The 15,765-nt window shown below is 31.8% G+C and overlaps 3 protein-coding genes and 2 non-coding genes across 5 annotated transcripts; 2 read left to right on the top strand and 3 right to left on the bottom strand.

Annotated features, from left to right (window-relative positions):
- Positions 1-1,603: 1,603 nt before the first annotated feature.
- Positions 1,604-4,192, bottom strand: Y39B6A.9 (Glycine-rich cell wall structural protein 1.8-like). Its single transcript, NM_171599.4, has 3 exons — positions 3,874-4,192; positions 2,913-3,118; positions 1,604-1,882 (listed from the first exon to the last, which is right to left on the bottom strand). The coding sequence occupies exons 1-3, from the start codon at positions 4,187-4,189 to the stop codon at positions 1,712-1,714; spliced, it is 693 nt and encodes a 230-aa protein (NP_741689.1). The 5' UTR covers positions 4,190-4,192; the 3' UTR covers positions 1,604-1,711.
- Positions 4,193-7,090: 2,898 nt separating this feature from the next.
- On the top strand, positions 7,091-9,167 carry Y39B6A.10 (uncharacterized protein). Its single transcript, NM_171598.5, has 2 exons — positions 7,091-7,201; positions 8,394-9,167. The coding sequence occupies exons 1-2, from the start codon at positions 7,124-7,126 to the stop codon at positions 9,084-9,086; spliced, it is 771 nt and encodes a 256-aa protein (NP_741688.1). The 5' UTR covers positions 7,091-7,123; the 3' UTR covers positions 9,087-9,167.
- A 516-nt stretch (positions 9,168-9,683) lies between these two features.
- Positions 9,684-13,173, bottom strand: dyf-17 (Verprolin). Its single transcript, NM_171597.3, has 6 exons — positions 13,076-13,173; positions 12,294-12,368; positions 12,051-12,220; positions 11,589-11,731; positions 10,840-11,254; positions 9,684-9,964 (listed from the first exon to the last, which is right to left on the bottom strand). The coding sequence occupies exons 1-6, from the start codon at positions 13,166-13,168 to the stop codon at positions 9,760-9,762; spliced, it is 1,101 nt and encodes a 366-aa protein (NP_741687.1). The 5' UTR covers positions 13,169-13,173; the 3' UTR covers positions 9,684-9,759.
- A 1,396-nt stretch (positions 13,174-14,569) lies between these two features.
- Y39B6A.70 lies at positions 14,570-14,655 on the top strand. The gene has a single exon (NR_070212.1). It is a non-coding gene; the product is annotated as an Unclassified non-coding RNA Y39B6A.70 (non-coding RNA).
- On the bottom strand, positions 14,582-14,654 carry Y39B6A.t9. Its single transcript has one exon. It is a non-coding gene; the product is annotated as a tRNA-Phe (tRNA).
- Positions 14,656-15,765: the final 1,110 nt, after the last annotated feature.

Genomic DNA, 15,765 nt, shown 5'->3' with positions numbered 1-15,765 from the left:
TGAAAAAACGTTCACTTTTTTGGTTTCAAACGTGTATTCTTTGATTTTTCTGTTCAATTTTTGCGAAGGCCATTGTTGGATGATGGAAAACGATTTGGACAGTGGAACCAAAGCACAAGGCACGAAGAACGCGCTTAGGCACGAGAAGTGCGCCAGTCTACGTCAGATTGTCTGGAATCACTAACATAACGACCACAGAAAATTTGAGAACAATCGGACCACTATGAGCAAAGTTACAGCGAGTCAAAGTTTATCAGGTGCGTCGCGTGTCGCGTCGCGGTCGGTTTGGGAATTTGAAGCTGTCATAACTTTGTTCAAAGTGGTCTGAGAATTTTGTATTTTTTGGAGGAACACATTCAAATGGTCACTAATACAATGAACAAGTTGTGTTGACTCGGAGCATTTTTAGAGCTCTCCAATTTTTCCAGAATTTTGAGCTCACGACACTCAAAGTAGAAAAATTTATAGACACTAATCTAGTGAGGATACACAAAAAATTTCCAAGCTCTAAGAGCATTTGAAGCAAAGCTAGAGCCCCTCAAAGTTTTCAGATGCGGCGCGTGTCGCGTCGCGGTCACCCTGGCAATTTGAAATCGTTGTAACTTTGCTTAAAGTGGTCGTAGAGTTTTGAAATTTTTTGAGACGGATTCTATAGTGAACCTGAAGATTTCAAAGTGTATTTGGAGGTTTTTTGGGAAAAATTGAAAATTTTTGAATTTCGTAGCAGGTTTAATTTTTTTTTAATTTTCAAAATGTTTCCCAAAACCAAATTCCTTATTCCCCAAGCTTGAAAGATCAAAAAATGCGCTCATCAAACCGTCTAAAACACACATTTTGTTCGCCTCTTCACAAATAAAGACGTCATGCGAAAAAGCGTAATTACCGCCATTTTTCCTCAATTTTCTTACGGTTTTGTAGATCTCTGGTCTGTAAGGCTTAATTTGAAGCATTTTCTGCAAGGAAATAAGAAAATTATGCATCGAAAATCTCTTTTGAAACATATTGTGGTCAATATGTGGTCTGGCGCATTTTTTTCAAAAAAATCAAAGAAAAAATTTTTCCAGCAATATTTCCCAAATATACATTGATGAATTGCAAGTTGGTTCTAGATGTGACCCAAAAAATTTCAGAGCTCTAGGACCAATTTGAAGCAAGTTACAAAGGTTTTAAAATTCTTAGCGACCGCGACGCGGCACGCGCCGCACCCCAGAAATTTTGACTGTTTGTAACTTTGCTACCAGATGGCCCACAGCTCTGAAATTTGTTGTGTGGAATGTACAACTAATTTACAATTTAAGCTTTGAGGCATAATAAGAAAAGTCAAAACTGGTAGGACCACCGCGACGCGACACGCGTCGCATGTCAAAATGTTCATATCATCAAAACTAGGTCGAAATTATCAACCTCATACCACACAAAAAATTTCAAAACTGTAGGACCATTACAAGCAAAGATACATAGATTTGAAAATTTTGAGGTGACCGCGACGCGACACGCGCCGCACCTCAGAAATTTTGGGTGACTGTAACTTTGCTCCCAGTCGTCCTAGAGCTCTGAAATTTTTTGTGACGTTTTCAAATGTAATATGTAATGGATTAAGCATATTTTTAAACTAACTAAGATTTATTTGGAAAAAAGTGGTCAAAAAATGATAGGAGGGAATTTGGGCAAAATCATTGAGTCAAGGGAACAAATGTCGAGAAAAAACCGATTAATAGTATGGATGTCCATATTCTTGTCCATTTTCACGGGATCCATAACTATTTTTCTGGGCCTCGTTCTTCCATCCCTCCTCGTGTCCTTGTTTAGCATAGCCTCCCTGCTTGGCTCCGTACTTTCCGATGTCGTACTTGTCGTGGTGTTTCTTGTGGCCGGCGTCTTCCTGGAAGGAAATTCTATTGGAAGTTGGAAAAAATCAGAAAAAAATATTATAGAGCACCTTTTTTGAATTTTTGAAAAATTTTGAAAATGAGCTTTTTTACAAAAAATTTTTTACATAAATTTCAAAAAATGATAACTTTTTCCATTTTCAAGATTTTTTGAATTTTTAAAATGTTTTTGATAGACAAATACTTGAGAAACACGTAAATAATAATAAAATTTTTGTAACTTCAGTTTTTAATGTTGAAAATGCGCTCTAATCTCAAGTTTTTCAAAAATTTCAATTTTAGCTTAACTCAGTTTGAAACTTCTGTAAATAAGTTCATTTTTAAGATTTTCAATTTTTTTTTCACAAAATTGAACAAAACAACTTATAGGCCTAAAATTTGTTAGTTTGCAACATTTTGTTTAAATTTTTTCTCAGGAAGAAAACGCGCTCTATTGCAAACTTCTCCTAATTTGAAACTTTGGGTGTTTCCGATGGAGCGCATTTGTTACCTCAAGCCGTTTTTTTTTCCAAAAAGTTGAAAACTGACAAATTTTTGAGCTTAAACTTGTGCATATAAAAAATTTAAAAAATAAAATTTATTTCAACATTTTTTTGCCAAATTTCAAACTTTCATAACTTTTTTAATTTTCAAGATATTTCAAATTTACAAAAATGAGTCAATAGACAATATTCGGGCCTACAAGAGGTAAATCAGCAACTTTTTGATAAAATTTATCTATGATGCAGAAACTGCGCTCTAATGCTAATCTACCGGTTTCAAGGGGTTTCATAGATTCAAGATGCTCCGAAATGCTACATTTTTTAGAAAATATTATTAAAAAGCTTCTAAAATCTGGTTTAAAAATTTATAGGGCAGAATACAAAAGTTTAGAAAATTTTGGAAAAATAATTTTTTGTGAAAAAAAAAAAAAAATTTCAACCCCCGTAACTTTGCCAGTTTTCACTATTTTTTGAAATTCTGAAAACCATTATTTAGCAAATTTTCTGCACTATCACATGATCGTAAGTTAATAACCCTTACCTTATCATAGCTAGTGTACTTATCATCATGACCAGCTCCAGCACCATCATAACCCTTCTTGAACCCATTATCCTCGTTATGGGATGAGTATTTGCTCTTGTGATCGTCATGCTCATATCCATCGGAGCCATAGTAACCCTTTTGGTATGATCCATATGGTCCGGAGCCAGATGTGAAGTAGGAGAACTTCTTTCCACCATAGGCGTCTGGAAAATTTAGTTTTGAAAAAAAAATTTTTTTGAAAATTTTTAATTTGTTTTTAACCTTAAAACTTTATAACTATGTTTATTTTTGAGATTTTTTAAATTTTAAAAAGTCATGTTATAAAAAATTTAAAGCGCTACAAATTCGTAAAAAGCAATTTTTAAATCTACCTATTCTTGAGGGAGAAAGTTACGTTTGAAATTTTTTTCAAAATTTTAATGTTGAAAAAAAACCAACATTTTTTAAACCTCTCTGGTTTGATCATTTTCGAGATTTTAAGCTTAAACACGGTTTAAAATGTGCAAAATTTTTCAATTTTTTTCCAAACTCAATTTTCAAGATTTTTAGCTAAATTTTGGCTTCAAATGTGCTAAATTTTTTGATCTTGAAGATATGTGTGTTTATTGATAAATTATACAACCTTAAATTTTTTAAAAATTTTAAGAAAAATTCCAAACAATTTTTTTCAATTTTTTCTAGCCCCGAAATTTCAGTTAATTTTTAGGTTTTTTAGCTGAATTTTGTTTTAAAATTTCAAAAATTGTCTATTTTTAAATATTTGAGTGTTACCCAATTATTAGCAAAAACCTTTGAATTTTTTTAAACTTTTCAAAAAAAAATTCACGAAAAAAACATTTTTTTTTCGATTTTCAAAAAAATATTTCTCAAAAAAAAAACAATTTTCTTAAAATCTTCTAAAACTCCACAAGACCCAAATTTTTTGTATTTTCAGAATTTTCAGTTTAAAAAACCATACCTCCATTCTTCTTCAGTCCCTTTTCATGAGCCTCATCTCCATGTCCATGCTCATCCCCCTTGGCATAGTACTCCTGTCCAGACTTTTTCCCAGCTTCTCCATACTTCCCATCATAATGTCCGTAGGCTCCCTGCTCATTACCGTAATCCGACATTCCGTTGTGTCCACCGTAACCGGTTTGATCGGCTTCATAACCGCCGTGCTTCTTGTCCAAAGCCTTGTGGTAGCCCCCGTATTTGTTGTAGTAGGGCTCTGGTGCGTAGCCGGCCGTGGCTAGGAGTACTGAGGCAGACAGAAGAAGCACACGACGGGTCATACCTGGAAGTATAGAAAAAATGAAAAATTTTTAAAATTTCAGAAAAATTGACTGAAAACTCGCAGAGATACGATGAAAATTTAAAAAATTAGCATTAGAGCGCATTTTCTACATAAAGGAGTGATGGGGTCAAGACGGGCTTCACGAACAACTTGTAGGCCATAAAATTTCCTATAAACACCTTTAAAAAATTCAAAAAATGTAAAGAACTGATTAAACTACGCTAGTTTTAAAATAGCTCGATTTTCAGCAAAATTTGAACTTCTTTTTGGGAAAATTCTCTTTGGAGCGCGTTTTCTACACAAAAAAATAGGCGGGCCCGAGAACTGTTAACAGACATATTATAGTACTTAAAAATTGCTATAAGCTAATTTTTTGAAAAATTTAAAAATATGTAAAACTGACAAAACTACGATAGTTTTAAAATTGCTGGTTTTTTCAATTGCAGAATTTTTAAGTTTTAGCATTGGAGCGCGTTTGCAACGTGTAGAGAACGAAAATTGTAAAAATTAATAACATTATCGTATAGTCCTACTGGTTTTCTATAAAATACGTGTTGAAAAATTTGAAAATCTTAAGAATTCAAAAAGTTATGAAGTTTTGAAAATTTTTAAATTATTCTAAAAAAAAATTTTTTGAAAATTTTGAAAATTTTGATATTTTGATTTTATTCCAAAATAATCGAAATTTCTCAAGATTTTTAGCAATTATTGGCAAATCTTAATATGTTTTAAATAAAATAAATGAAAAAAAACACCAATAGTGTTCTTCTCATATTAGATTTCTATAAGCAACCCCATTTTCAGGAAATTTTGCATTAGAGCGCGTTTACAACCTGATGGAGTATATGAATTGGGAAGTAATTTATTACAGTTTGAAGATCACAAAATTATCTATTCAATACACTTTACAAATTTGAAAAAAAATGAAAATTCAAAAAGTTAGAAAGTTTTGAAAACTTTTCAATTTTCGAAAAAAAAATTTATTTAGAAAATTTTGAATTTTCGGTTTTATCCCAAAGTTATAAGAATTTTTTGCGGTTTTTTGCAATTTGCAGCAAATTTTTAGTACTTTTTAAATAAAACAATAGTAAAACAACAAGAAATATGTGCTTACCATGGAAATCTCCTTGGCTTTTATACCGTCAATCCGAATACCAGTTCACTTTTTTTCTGTCTTGAACAATCGTCTTCCGGGTGGCTTTTCAATGTCTGCGTCTCTCAATTTCCCATACTATTTTGTCGGAAATGTACAGGGCCGTCCGTTTTTTATATTCTTGGGGAATATGAATATGTTATTATTATTATTATTATTCTGGGGAGGGGCGAGGAGAAAAAGCATGTAGATTCCGATGAGAAACCACTATTATGCATCGTATTCTTTGTATTAATGGGTGTATAGTGTCAATGACAATTGATCGGGACACCGGAACAGCGGAGCGTTGTAGTGGGAAACTTTAGAGAAAAAATTTTTGGAGTGAAAAAAAAAATTTTTTTTTTGAATTTCAAAAAAAATTTCAATCTTCAAAACTTCATAACTTAGCTCATTTTCAAAATTTTCAAAAATTCTTTTACAAATTGAATAGGCAAATTTTTGATCTACAATTAGGTAGTTGTCAACTTTTTTGTGTGGTAACTCTGTAACGTAGAAATCGCGCTCCAACGCAAATCCTAAAAATTTTTAATTTTAAGGTAGTTTGCATTAGAGCGCGTTTTCTACCTAAAAAATTGATGGATCAGAAAGTTGAAAACAGCTAATTTATAGTAATTTTGATTGTAAATCTATGAGTTTTTGCAAAATTAAAAAATATCAAAAATAGAAATAACTACAGTAGTTTGAAATGTTTAAGTTTGTTGCCAAATTTTCAAAAATTGTTCATTAGAGCGAATTTTCTATATAAAGGAGTTTTGCAATTAAAAAAATCGTAATTAATTTTATTTATAGTCCTTAAAATTTTTTTAAGTATTAGAAATTCATTTTTTGAAATTCTGACTATGAGTAATATAAAATTTTATTAAATTTTCAACAAAAAATTTTTTTTTCAAATTTCAAAATTTCATAACTTTTTTCAAATTCAATATTTTTTAAAGTTTAAAAAAAAAGCTAATAGAAAATTTTCAGCATTGCAGTTTGCTGGTAAACAACTTTTTTATAAAAAATGCACTCTAATGTCAAATTTTCAACTTTTTTTAAAAACTTTAGTGAGAAACTTGTAGTTTCAAAGCTCCTGTAACTTTGTCCGTTTTTAATATTTTTCAAGTTACTAAAAAGAATATTAAAGGCAATTTTAGAATTCACAGGTAAATTGAGAAATTTTTTATCAAAAAAATTCTCACAGGTAGACAATGCGCTCCAATGCAAAAAACCGCGAAATATTGGAATTTTGTCTGAAAACTTTAAAATTTTTGGATACATTTTTAGAAAATAGCAACTTTTTTTTAGTAAACCGTTGTACATTCCTAAAGCAAAAACTTATTTTTTAAAATTTATTTTCCAAAAAAAAATTCCAAAAAAAATTTCTAAAAAATGTTCCAATTTTTTTTTCAATTTTCTCAATTTTTCCAGATTCCCGTTCACTTTTCTTAACTTTCCATACTTTTTCGCAGATTTTATCAGGTATTCAACTAGTTTTTAGGTGTAAAATGTAGTTTCTAGGCCTGCCCAACTGTTAGTAAAAGTTGACCTACCACTTTTGATCTACCTCTTCTGGGGGGTATTTTTTGGTTTTTAGGTCATTTAAACTATTTTTCACCAGGTTTTGTTGGTTTTTATGGGTTTTCTAAGTTTTTCTCGTTGAAATTTTGATTTTTCTGAAAAAAAAAAAATTTTTCCGCATAAAATCTGAATTTTCTCCCTTTTTCTTAAATTTTCATTAATTTTCTCAGCATAAAATTTTCAAATTTTCAGATTTCCGTCGAAAATTCCCCTTCAAAGATGATACTGGACACGTCTACCGGGGACACAGCTTCAGGACCGCCGCAGCCACCAGAAAGCGGATTTCGAGCGAAAATTGTGAGTTTAAAATTAAAAAAAAGGGGAAAACCCTGATTTTCAAATAAGAAATTGAAGTTTTCCGGTGAATTTTGGTTGAAAATCGATATTTCTCGAGTTTTTAGAAGTAAAATTTCAATTTTTGCATTAGAGCGCATTTTCTGACCTTTAGGAATTATTTGACTAAAACATTAAGTACTAGCAAATTGTAGAACTGAAAATTTTCTATTTGACATTTTTTTTAGTTATTAAAAATATTGAAAAATAAAAAAGTTACAATAGTTTTAAAATTGCCAGTTTTAACGAAAAAAGTTTTTTTTTAAATTTTGCATTAGAGCGCGTTTTCTGACCCTTAGGAATTATTTGACCTAAAATTTTTTACCTAACAGTTTGTAGCCCTGGAATGTTTGTACTATATACATTTAAAAAATTTGAAACATTTTAAAAACAAGCAGAGTTACAGAAGTTTTAGTATTAGTAGCGTTACAGAATTAAAAAAAAATGACGTTGGAGCGCGTTTTCTAACCCTAAAAGTTATTGGATCGAAATGTGGACTACTGAGAAATTGTAGATCATTAATTTTTCTATCAATTTGTTTTTACAATTATTCAAAATTTTGATGTAGAAATAAGTTATGATAATTTGAAAAATTCAAAAAAAAATTTTTTTTTGAAATATTTGAATTTTTAAAAATTTTCAAAATGTCATAACTTTTTTTGTGCTTGATATTTTTCTACATTCTAACTGTTATATAATAGCCAAATATGTGATCTACAAGTTTTGGTTATCACAATTTTGATCCAAAAACTTCTAATAGTCAGAAAATACGCTCTAATGCAAAATGGTAAAATTTTTGATTTTTAGTCAAAAATTTTAAACTTTATTAACTTTGCGCATTTTAAAGATTTTTTAATTTTATAAAAAGTATTGTAAAGGTAACTTTTAAAACTTTAGTTTGTTAGTTGACAACTTTTTGATCCAACAAGTTCTAAAGTTAGTAAAGTGCGCTTTAATGTGAAATTTTCAAATTTTCCAATTGAGTCAAAAATTGAAAATTTTGTAACTTTGCGCGGTTTGAAGATTTTTCAATTTTATAAAAAGTATTCGATAGGCAAATGTTAGGACTTTAATTTGTTAGTTGACAACTTTCTAATTCCTCCTCTCCTAAAACCGTAAAAAGTTAATTTCTCCAAAAATATCCACAATTTTTTAGCGCCACCTCTCCGCTGGCATCTTCCTCTCATGGCTCGCCATCTTCACAATTCCATCGATTTTATCGATTTTTCCGATTGGTCTGTTCTTTGGCGTCTATACTGCAATTCAATCGATTTTCGGGTGGAAAAACCGGAAAATTGGCGAAAAAATCGATAAAAGCGAGGATTCCGGGATTTCCGATGCTTCTGAGGCTTCTGATGATGAATCTCAACAAATTTCGACGAATTTCGAGTTTCAGTCAATTTCCGGCAAGTTGAAGCAGCTGAAAATCACTGAAAACCTGGAAAAATCGATAATCGACTACTTGGCACTGTGCCAGAAACTGCCGGTGCTCGTCACGTTGCGTGACGTCACGGAATTTCAAATTTTCGCCCAAAAATCGGAGGTCCCGCTGCGAATTCAGTACAAGAAGCGAAAATTGAAAATTTTGAGAATCTCGGAAAATTTGAAGCAATTCTTCACGAAAATGCTCGGCAACTCGACGTCCGGCACTCATTTGATCTACTTTTTTGGCGCCAAATCGAAAATTTACGAGAATTTCGAAAATTTGACTGAAAATCGACGATTTTGCGCGGAAATCAAGGAAATTTACGCTGAAAACGGAGAAAATCGAGGAATTTTGGAAAAATCGGCCGAGGAGATTTTGGTGGTCAACAAAATGGGCGTTGTTTGGGTGAATTCGGGATTTTAAGTGATTTTTTTGCGATTTTTCTGTGACTTTTTAATGTGTTTTGTGTGTATGGGTTTTTGATGAGTAAATTTTATTATTTTTAATTTTGGAAATTTGAGTTTTTTGAAAAAAAAAATTTCCAAAAAAAATCAAAACTTTTTCAGTTTTCGATATTTTTAGGCAAACTTTTTATGAATTAACTGACAGTATATGAAGCTTAAATTTGCTAGTTTGCAACTTTTTGATCCAGCATTTTTCTCGGGTAGAAAATGCGCTCCAATGCAAACTCCTATATTTTTGATTATTTGAAAATTCTCATTGGAGCGCATTTTCTACTACACGGGGGTTTGCATTCGAAAAGTTGTAAATTGGAAACTTGTAGTGCTGCAAATGTTCTATAAGAAACATTTTAGATTTTCGGAAAATATTGATTTTGAAGAAAGTTACGAGTTTTTGAAATTTTTCATTTTTCCAAAAAAACACTTTTTTTTTTGGAATTTTTCGAAAATCTCAGATTTTCAATTTAAAATCGAGCGAGACAATTTTTTCGCAAAAATTCTTTCAGGTAGAAAATGCGCTCCACTGCAACACACACACTGAAATTATCATTGGAGCGCGTTTGCTGAGCTTAACTATATGATTCATTTTTTAATACATATATAGAAAACCAAACTTCGAAAAAAAAATCAATAATTCATCGAAAAAAGTCATCAACATCGGAATCCTCATCGGCCATCATGGCGGCCGCCATCGATTTCCCCACCGCTGGCCTAGATTTTTGATATGATGGCCTAGAAAACGCATTGTCGTCCTCGTCGCTGCTCATTCCTCCGCCGACACCCAAATTGCTCAAAAATTTACTGTAATCCAGATTCTGTGTTGCAGCCGGCGCCGGAATTCTGAAAATTTTCGAAAATCAATAAAATCAGATGAAAATCGATAAACTTTCAGAAAAATCAATCAATTTTCAGAAAAGTCGATAAATTTTCCGAATAATCGATAAATTTCCAGAAAAGTCAATAAATTTCCAGAAAAATCAATAAATTTTCTAAAAAAATCAATAAATTTTCAGAAAAATCAATAAATTTTCAGAAAAGTTAATAAATTTTTAGAAAAATCAATAAATTTTCAGGAAAATCAATAAATTTTAAGAAAAATCAATAAATTTTAAGAAAAATCAATAAAATTTCAGAAAAATCGATATATTTTCAGAAAAATCAATCAATTTTCAGAAAAATCAATCAATTTTCAGAAAAATCAATAAATTTTCAGAAAAATCAATAAATTTTCAGAAAAATCAATAAATTTCCAGAAAAATCAATAAATTTTCAAAAAAATCAATAAATTTTCAGAAAAATCGATAAATTTTCCGAAAAATCGATAAATTTCCAGAAAAATCAGTAAATTTTCTAAAAAATCAATAAATTTTCAGGAAAATCAATAAATTTTCAGAAAAATCAATAAATTTTCAAAAAAATCAATAAATTTTCAGAAAAATCGATAAATTTTCCGAAAAATCGATAAATTTCCAGAAAAATCAGTAAATTTTCTAAAAAATCAATAAATTTTCAGAAAAATCAATAAATTTTCAGAAAAATCGATATATTTTCAGGAAAGTCGATAAATTTTCAGAAAAATCATTAAATTTTCAGAAAAATCAATAAATTTTCAAAAAAATCAATAAATTTTCAGAAAAATCAATAAAATTTCAGAAAAATCGATATATTTTCAGAAAAATCGATATATTTTCAGAAAAATCGATAATTTTTCTTACCTGGGACTATCGTCGCTATCACTACCGCCGGCAAGTTGTGCCAACAAATTTGACACCGAAGAAGTGGGCGGGGCCTGTGCCGCAATGGGCGGAGCTTGTGTGGAAGTGGGCGGGGCCACTGGCTCGGTAGGCGGGGCTATGACAGGCGGAGCTTCCTGCAAAACGGGCGGTACCACCGTCTGAGTGGGCGGAGCCTCTTGAAAAGTGACGTGGGTGGTGGGCGGAGCCTGAGCACGCATCTCGGCGAGCAATTTCTCGTGGTTTTCCGTCATTGAAATATCGATTTTTCGCTCTTCGGTGGGCGTGGCAATTGGGGAGGTCTCGGTGAGATTTATACGGGATAGGTGAGCCCGCGCTTGCTCTAAATGGTCGATTTGGGGCTCCGCTGCGTTTTCGGTGAGGTTTAGACGGAGATCTGAAATTTTTTAGATTTTTTGGGTAAAAAACCGAGAAAAATCGATTAATTTTATCGATTTTAGGTCAAAAATCAAAAAAAAAAATTTTTTAACAAATTTTTTTTTTTTGAAATTTGAAATTTTCAAATGCTTATAACTTTTTTAAAAATAAAGTTGGAAGAAAGTTTTTAACTGAAAAAATGTGCAAAATTTTGTGATCTACATTTTTATAGTTTAAAAAGTGAAGTTTGCATATTAATTAGCGAAGTTACAGGCTTTTTAGAAAAAGAAAAATTACCAGACAAAAATTTTTTTAACCAATTTTCTTTTCAATTTTTCTCCTCAAAAACTTACATTTATGCTGCCGAAACGGTTGTTCCTGGAGCCATTGATCTGTGCTCAAGCTCATACGATCAATTCTCATAGCTCGGAGCTCTTCGGAAATCTCACGGAGACGGATTTTCGAGCGACGGATGTCGCTTTCCAGGAGAGGACCGCTGGAAAATTGGGTGTAACTTGGGAACTGGAAGTGATAGGTAAAAACTGGTCACTGGTAAATTGTAGAGCAGAAAATTTGCTATATTTTTTTAGTTTATAGCTTTTTGATAGCAGTTACCATTGCAAAGTTATAAAGGTTTAAAGTTTTTTTTTTTTTTTTGGAAAAAAAAATTGAAAATTGTGATTTTTTCAACCCTATGGAGTTTTTAGCTCAGGTGGGTACACGTTTGCCTATCAGTCAATAGGCCACAGGTTCAACCCCCACCGTGGTCAATATCTTTTTCTAGGTCAGTTTAAGCCAAAAATCATATTAAAAACCTCGTCGGAATATCCATTGGCTGAAATTTCGAGCTGAGCCGGGTCATGCTCCGACTGCGATTGTTCCGATTATTAGTTATATCCCATTGATAATCACTAGTTGATAAGCGGGAAAGCAACGGCTCACGGTGGTGATTTGAAGCATAGTGTGGGAGTTTTGGAAAATCTGCCTGAAAAAAAAAATTTTGAAAAAAACAATTTTTTTTTTATTAAAATTTTTTTTTCAAAATTTTAAATAAAAACCTCTTGATAGCTCATTGTGGGCAATGGGGGCTTCCATGTCGGGTATTTTCCACGTAGATGGTGCACAAAAGCATCCTAAAATAAAGACTCTTTTAAGGAGAAGCATGATTTTTCCAAAAACTTGTGTATCTCAAAAACTAGGGAAGATTTTTGAAAATTTGAAAGTACTATCATATAGCAAATTTTGCGTAGATCATTTTGTCAATTGACAAAATTTTTATAACTATGATGGCAAAAAAGTTATGAACGCTAAAAGACACACGACGCTTTTACCCCTGTGGAGATACTCTCTTGTAACTTTTTTCTGGTTAGTCATACAAAAAAATTATTAACTAGGAAACTGTAGTAAATTTTATGCTTAACATTTTCTTAGTTGAAAACTTTTGAGTAGCTTTACTAGTTTTTGAGATACAGCTGGTTTTTTGTGCCTCAAAATTTGAGGTACTGCGCTGGAATTTGAGAGAGAGAAACTAAAAAGTGTCATAACTCAGATTCTAGGAAAGATATTGAAAAGCTGTTAACTATTGATATATTGCAAATTTTGTGTAGATCATTTTAATAGTCGGCAAAAATTGCTCTAGCCTCTAAAGAGTTACAGCCTTTAGAAGCCACCTGACGGTTTTGACACCGTAGACGTTTCCTATTGCAATTTTTTTCGGGTTAGTCATACAATTATATTGTCAACTAACAAAATATAGGAAATTTGATACTGATCATTATGTTAGTTAGCAACTTTTTGATAGCACTATTGGTTTTCAAGATATAAGAGTTTTAGTCCTTACCCTCGCGGCCTTCGCGTTGTCCAGCCGCCTCTCCAACATTGCAATCCTATCATCAACATCGACTAATGCTTCTTTTTCGTTTTTTGGGAGCATTTCCTGTTAAAAAACATAATTTGACGTTAAAAAATAAACAATTTTCAAAAAAAAAATTTCGAAAAAAACACGAAATTTTTTGTGCAAAAAAAAATTTCCAAAACTTTTCGGGACTTTTTTCCAAAATCAAAATATTGAGCATGTTATATTATCATAACTACAAAAACTACAAACTACAAACTACAAACTACAGTATACATCAAAATTCTAAAATTTTGGCTCAAAAATCCCAAAATGGCCGTGCAACTGAGGCAGCTGTCACCATGGTGACCGTCTCCGTTTCTCTGCGTCTCTCGGGGAGCCAGCTCTCTCACATTTTGACAAATTTATTGTTTAGAAGCCTAAAATGGCAATATTGAACAGAAATTTCGAATGTTTCAGCGAAAAAATCGATTTAAAATTGGGTTACGGAAGCTTTAAAGGCGCATATAGCCAAAAATTGAGAAATCAGGTTTTTCTGGCATTTTCAACCAATTTTTAGAAATTTTTGTTCATTTTTTGCGAAAAAACGAAAGAAAACCAAAAAATTGAGCCAACAGCAGAGAAAAAACGATTTTCCGAAAAATTTAATGGTTACGGTAGGTTTAAAGGCGCATTGCACAATTTTTTGGGCTAAAAATGGAGAAACATGATTTTGCCCTACGGTTTAGAGTTTTTCATGTGAAAAATCTGGGAAAAACCAAAAAATTTGCTCCAAAAACTGAGAAAAATTGATTTTTTTTTTAAATTAAAAGGTTACGGTAGGTTTAAAGGCGCATCACACAAATTTTTGCGTTAAAAAGCAAAAAATTTAGTTTTTCTGTATGTTTCTTCAATTTTTTGTCAATTTTCAGTGAAAAATCAAGAAAAAACAGAAAAATTAACCCAAAAACAGAAAAAAAATCGATTTTTCGAAAATTTAAAAGGTTACAGTAGATTTAAAGGCGCATCACACAAATTTTTGGGCAAAAAGTTGAGAAAGTTGTTGAGAAAAACATTTCAACGTTTTCATGTGAAATATAAGGGAAACACCGGAAAATTAAGCACAAAACAAGGAAAAAACAATTTTTCGTAAATACTGAAAGGTTACGGTAGCTTTAAAGGCGCATTGCACAATTTTTTGGGCTAAAATGTAGAAACATGCTTTTTGCACTGATATTTATCGTTTTTCATGTGAAAAATCCAGAACAAAACTGTAAAAATGAGCCAAAACAAGAAAAATTGATTTTTTTGCAAAAATAAAAGGTTACGGTAGGTTTGAAGGCGCATAGCTGGCAAAAAATGTTGCAAAATGTTTATTTCAGCCCGCTTGATTGGCTTTTCCAGTAGAATTTGAGAAAAACGACTTTTGCCAAATATTAAAGGAATACAGGAATACGGTATGTTTAAAGGCGTATAGTTGAATTTTAATTTTAAAAAAAAACAAAAAAGAATTGCCCCGAACCAGGATCGAACTGGTGACCTCACGATCTTCAGTCGTGCGCTCTCCCAACTGAGCTATCGAGGCAGATGTGTGACACTCCTCTCGAGGCCATGAAGACAACAACTATGTACCCCCCCCCCCCCACACACTCAGCCCGTCTACCCGTCTAACACCCTCCGGCTTCCCCATTGTCTCTAGGAAGGCCGCGTGAGGCGGGGAGGCTGTCTCGGGCCCGAATTGATTGGGCCGTCTGCGGTCTCTTATGTTTGTGTGCTATCTCGTTGGGGGGTGTCTCCTGCCCAAAGGCCTCGGCTAATCCTTCATTCTTCCCGCCTTTTTCGCCTCTTGCTTATACCTTTTTTTTGCCGTTTTTACCAATTTTAGAGGTTTTGGAATAATTTTTGTGCAAATGTATAATAAGGTTGGAATAGTAATAATATTAAAAATTAATAAGAAAATGCGAAGAAAAAAAAACAAAAAAAAATCGCTTTTTCTCAAATTTTTCGAGTTATGCGCCTTTAAACCTACAGTAACTCTTTTCTTTTTGCAAAAAATCGCCGATTTTTATTGTTTTTTCTTGACTTTTAACGGTAAAAAGTAAAAAAATCCCGAAAATTCACAATTTTCCTAAAATTATTCGAGTTATGCGCCTTTAAACCGACCGTAACCCAATTTTGCGATTTTTTGTTGGTTTTTATTGTTTTTTCGCAAATTTTTCGGTAAAATTTTTTAAAAATGAAAATTTATTCAATTTCAGCACATTTTAACATTTTTCCAAGTTTTTTCTGCAAAATTTTTAGCCTATGCGCTTTTAAAACCACCGCAAAATAGGTTTTCTTTTCTGCAAAAGATGATTTTTGGGCTTTTTTAAAAAATTTTCGTTGCTTTTTACGCTTTTTTCTCAATTTTTTGGCATAAAAATGATGAAAAATCATTGAAAATCGCTAAAATACAAATATTTTCCAAGACTCCAGCAAAATTTTGAGTGATGCGCCGTTAAACCTACAGTAACCCACTTTTTTGTTTTGCATATCGATTTTTGAGTTTTTAAACTGATTTTCAACGGTTTCCTTGATTTTTTTTGTAAAAAATGTCGAAAAATATGATTTTATTTTTTATTTTTTTTAGGAAAATGTAAAAAATAAATACATATCCCGCAAAAAATCGATTTTTCCACTCAAAACCTTTTTTTTTC

The sequence above is a fragment of the Caenorhabditis elegans genome, chromosome V (genome assembly GCF_000002985.6).
Source record: "Caenorhabditis elegans chromosome V".
Lineage (NCBI taxonomy): Eukaryota > Metazoa > Nematoda > Chromadorea > Rhabditida > Rhabditidae > Caenorhabditis > Caenorhabditis elegans.
The sequence above is the reverse complement of the archived record's forward strand: the minus strand, read 5'-3'. Positions and strand labels throughout refer to the sequence as shown.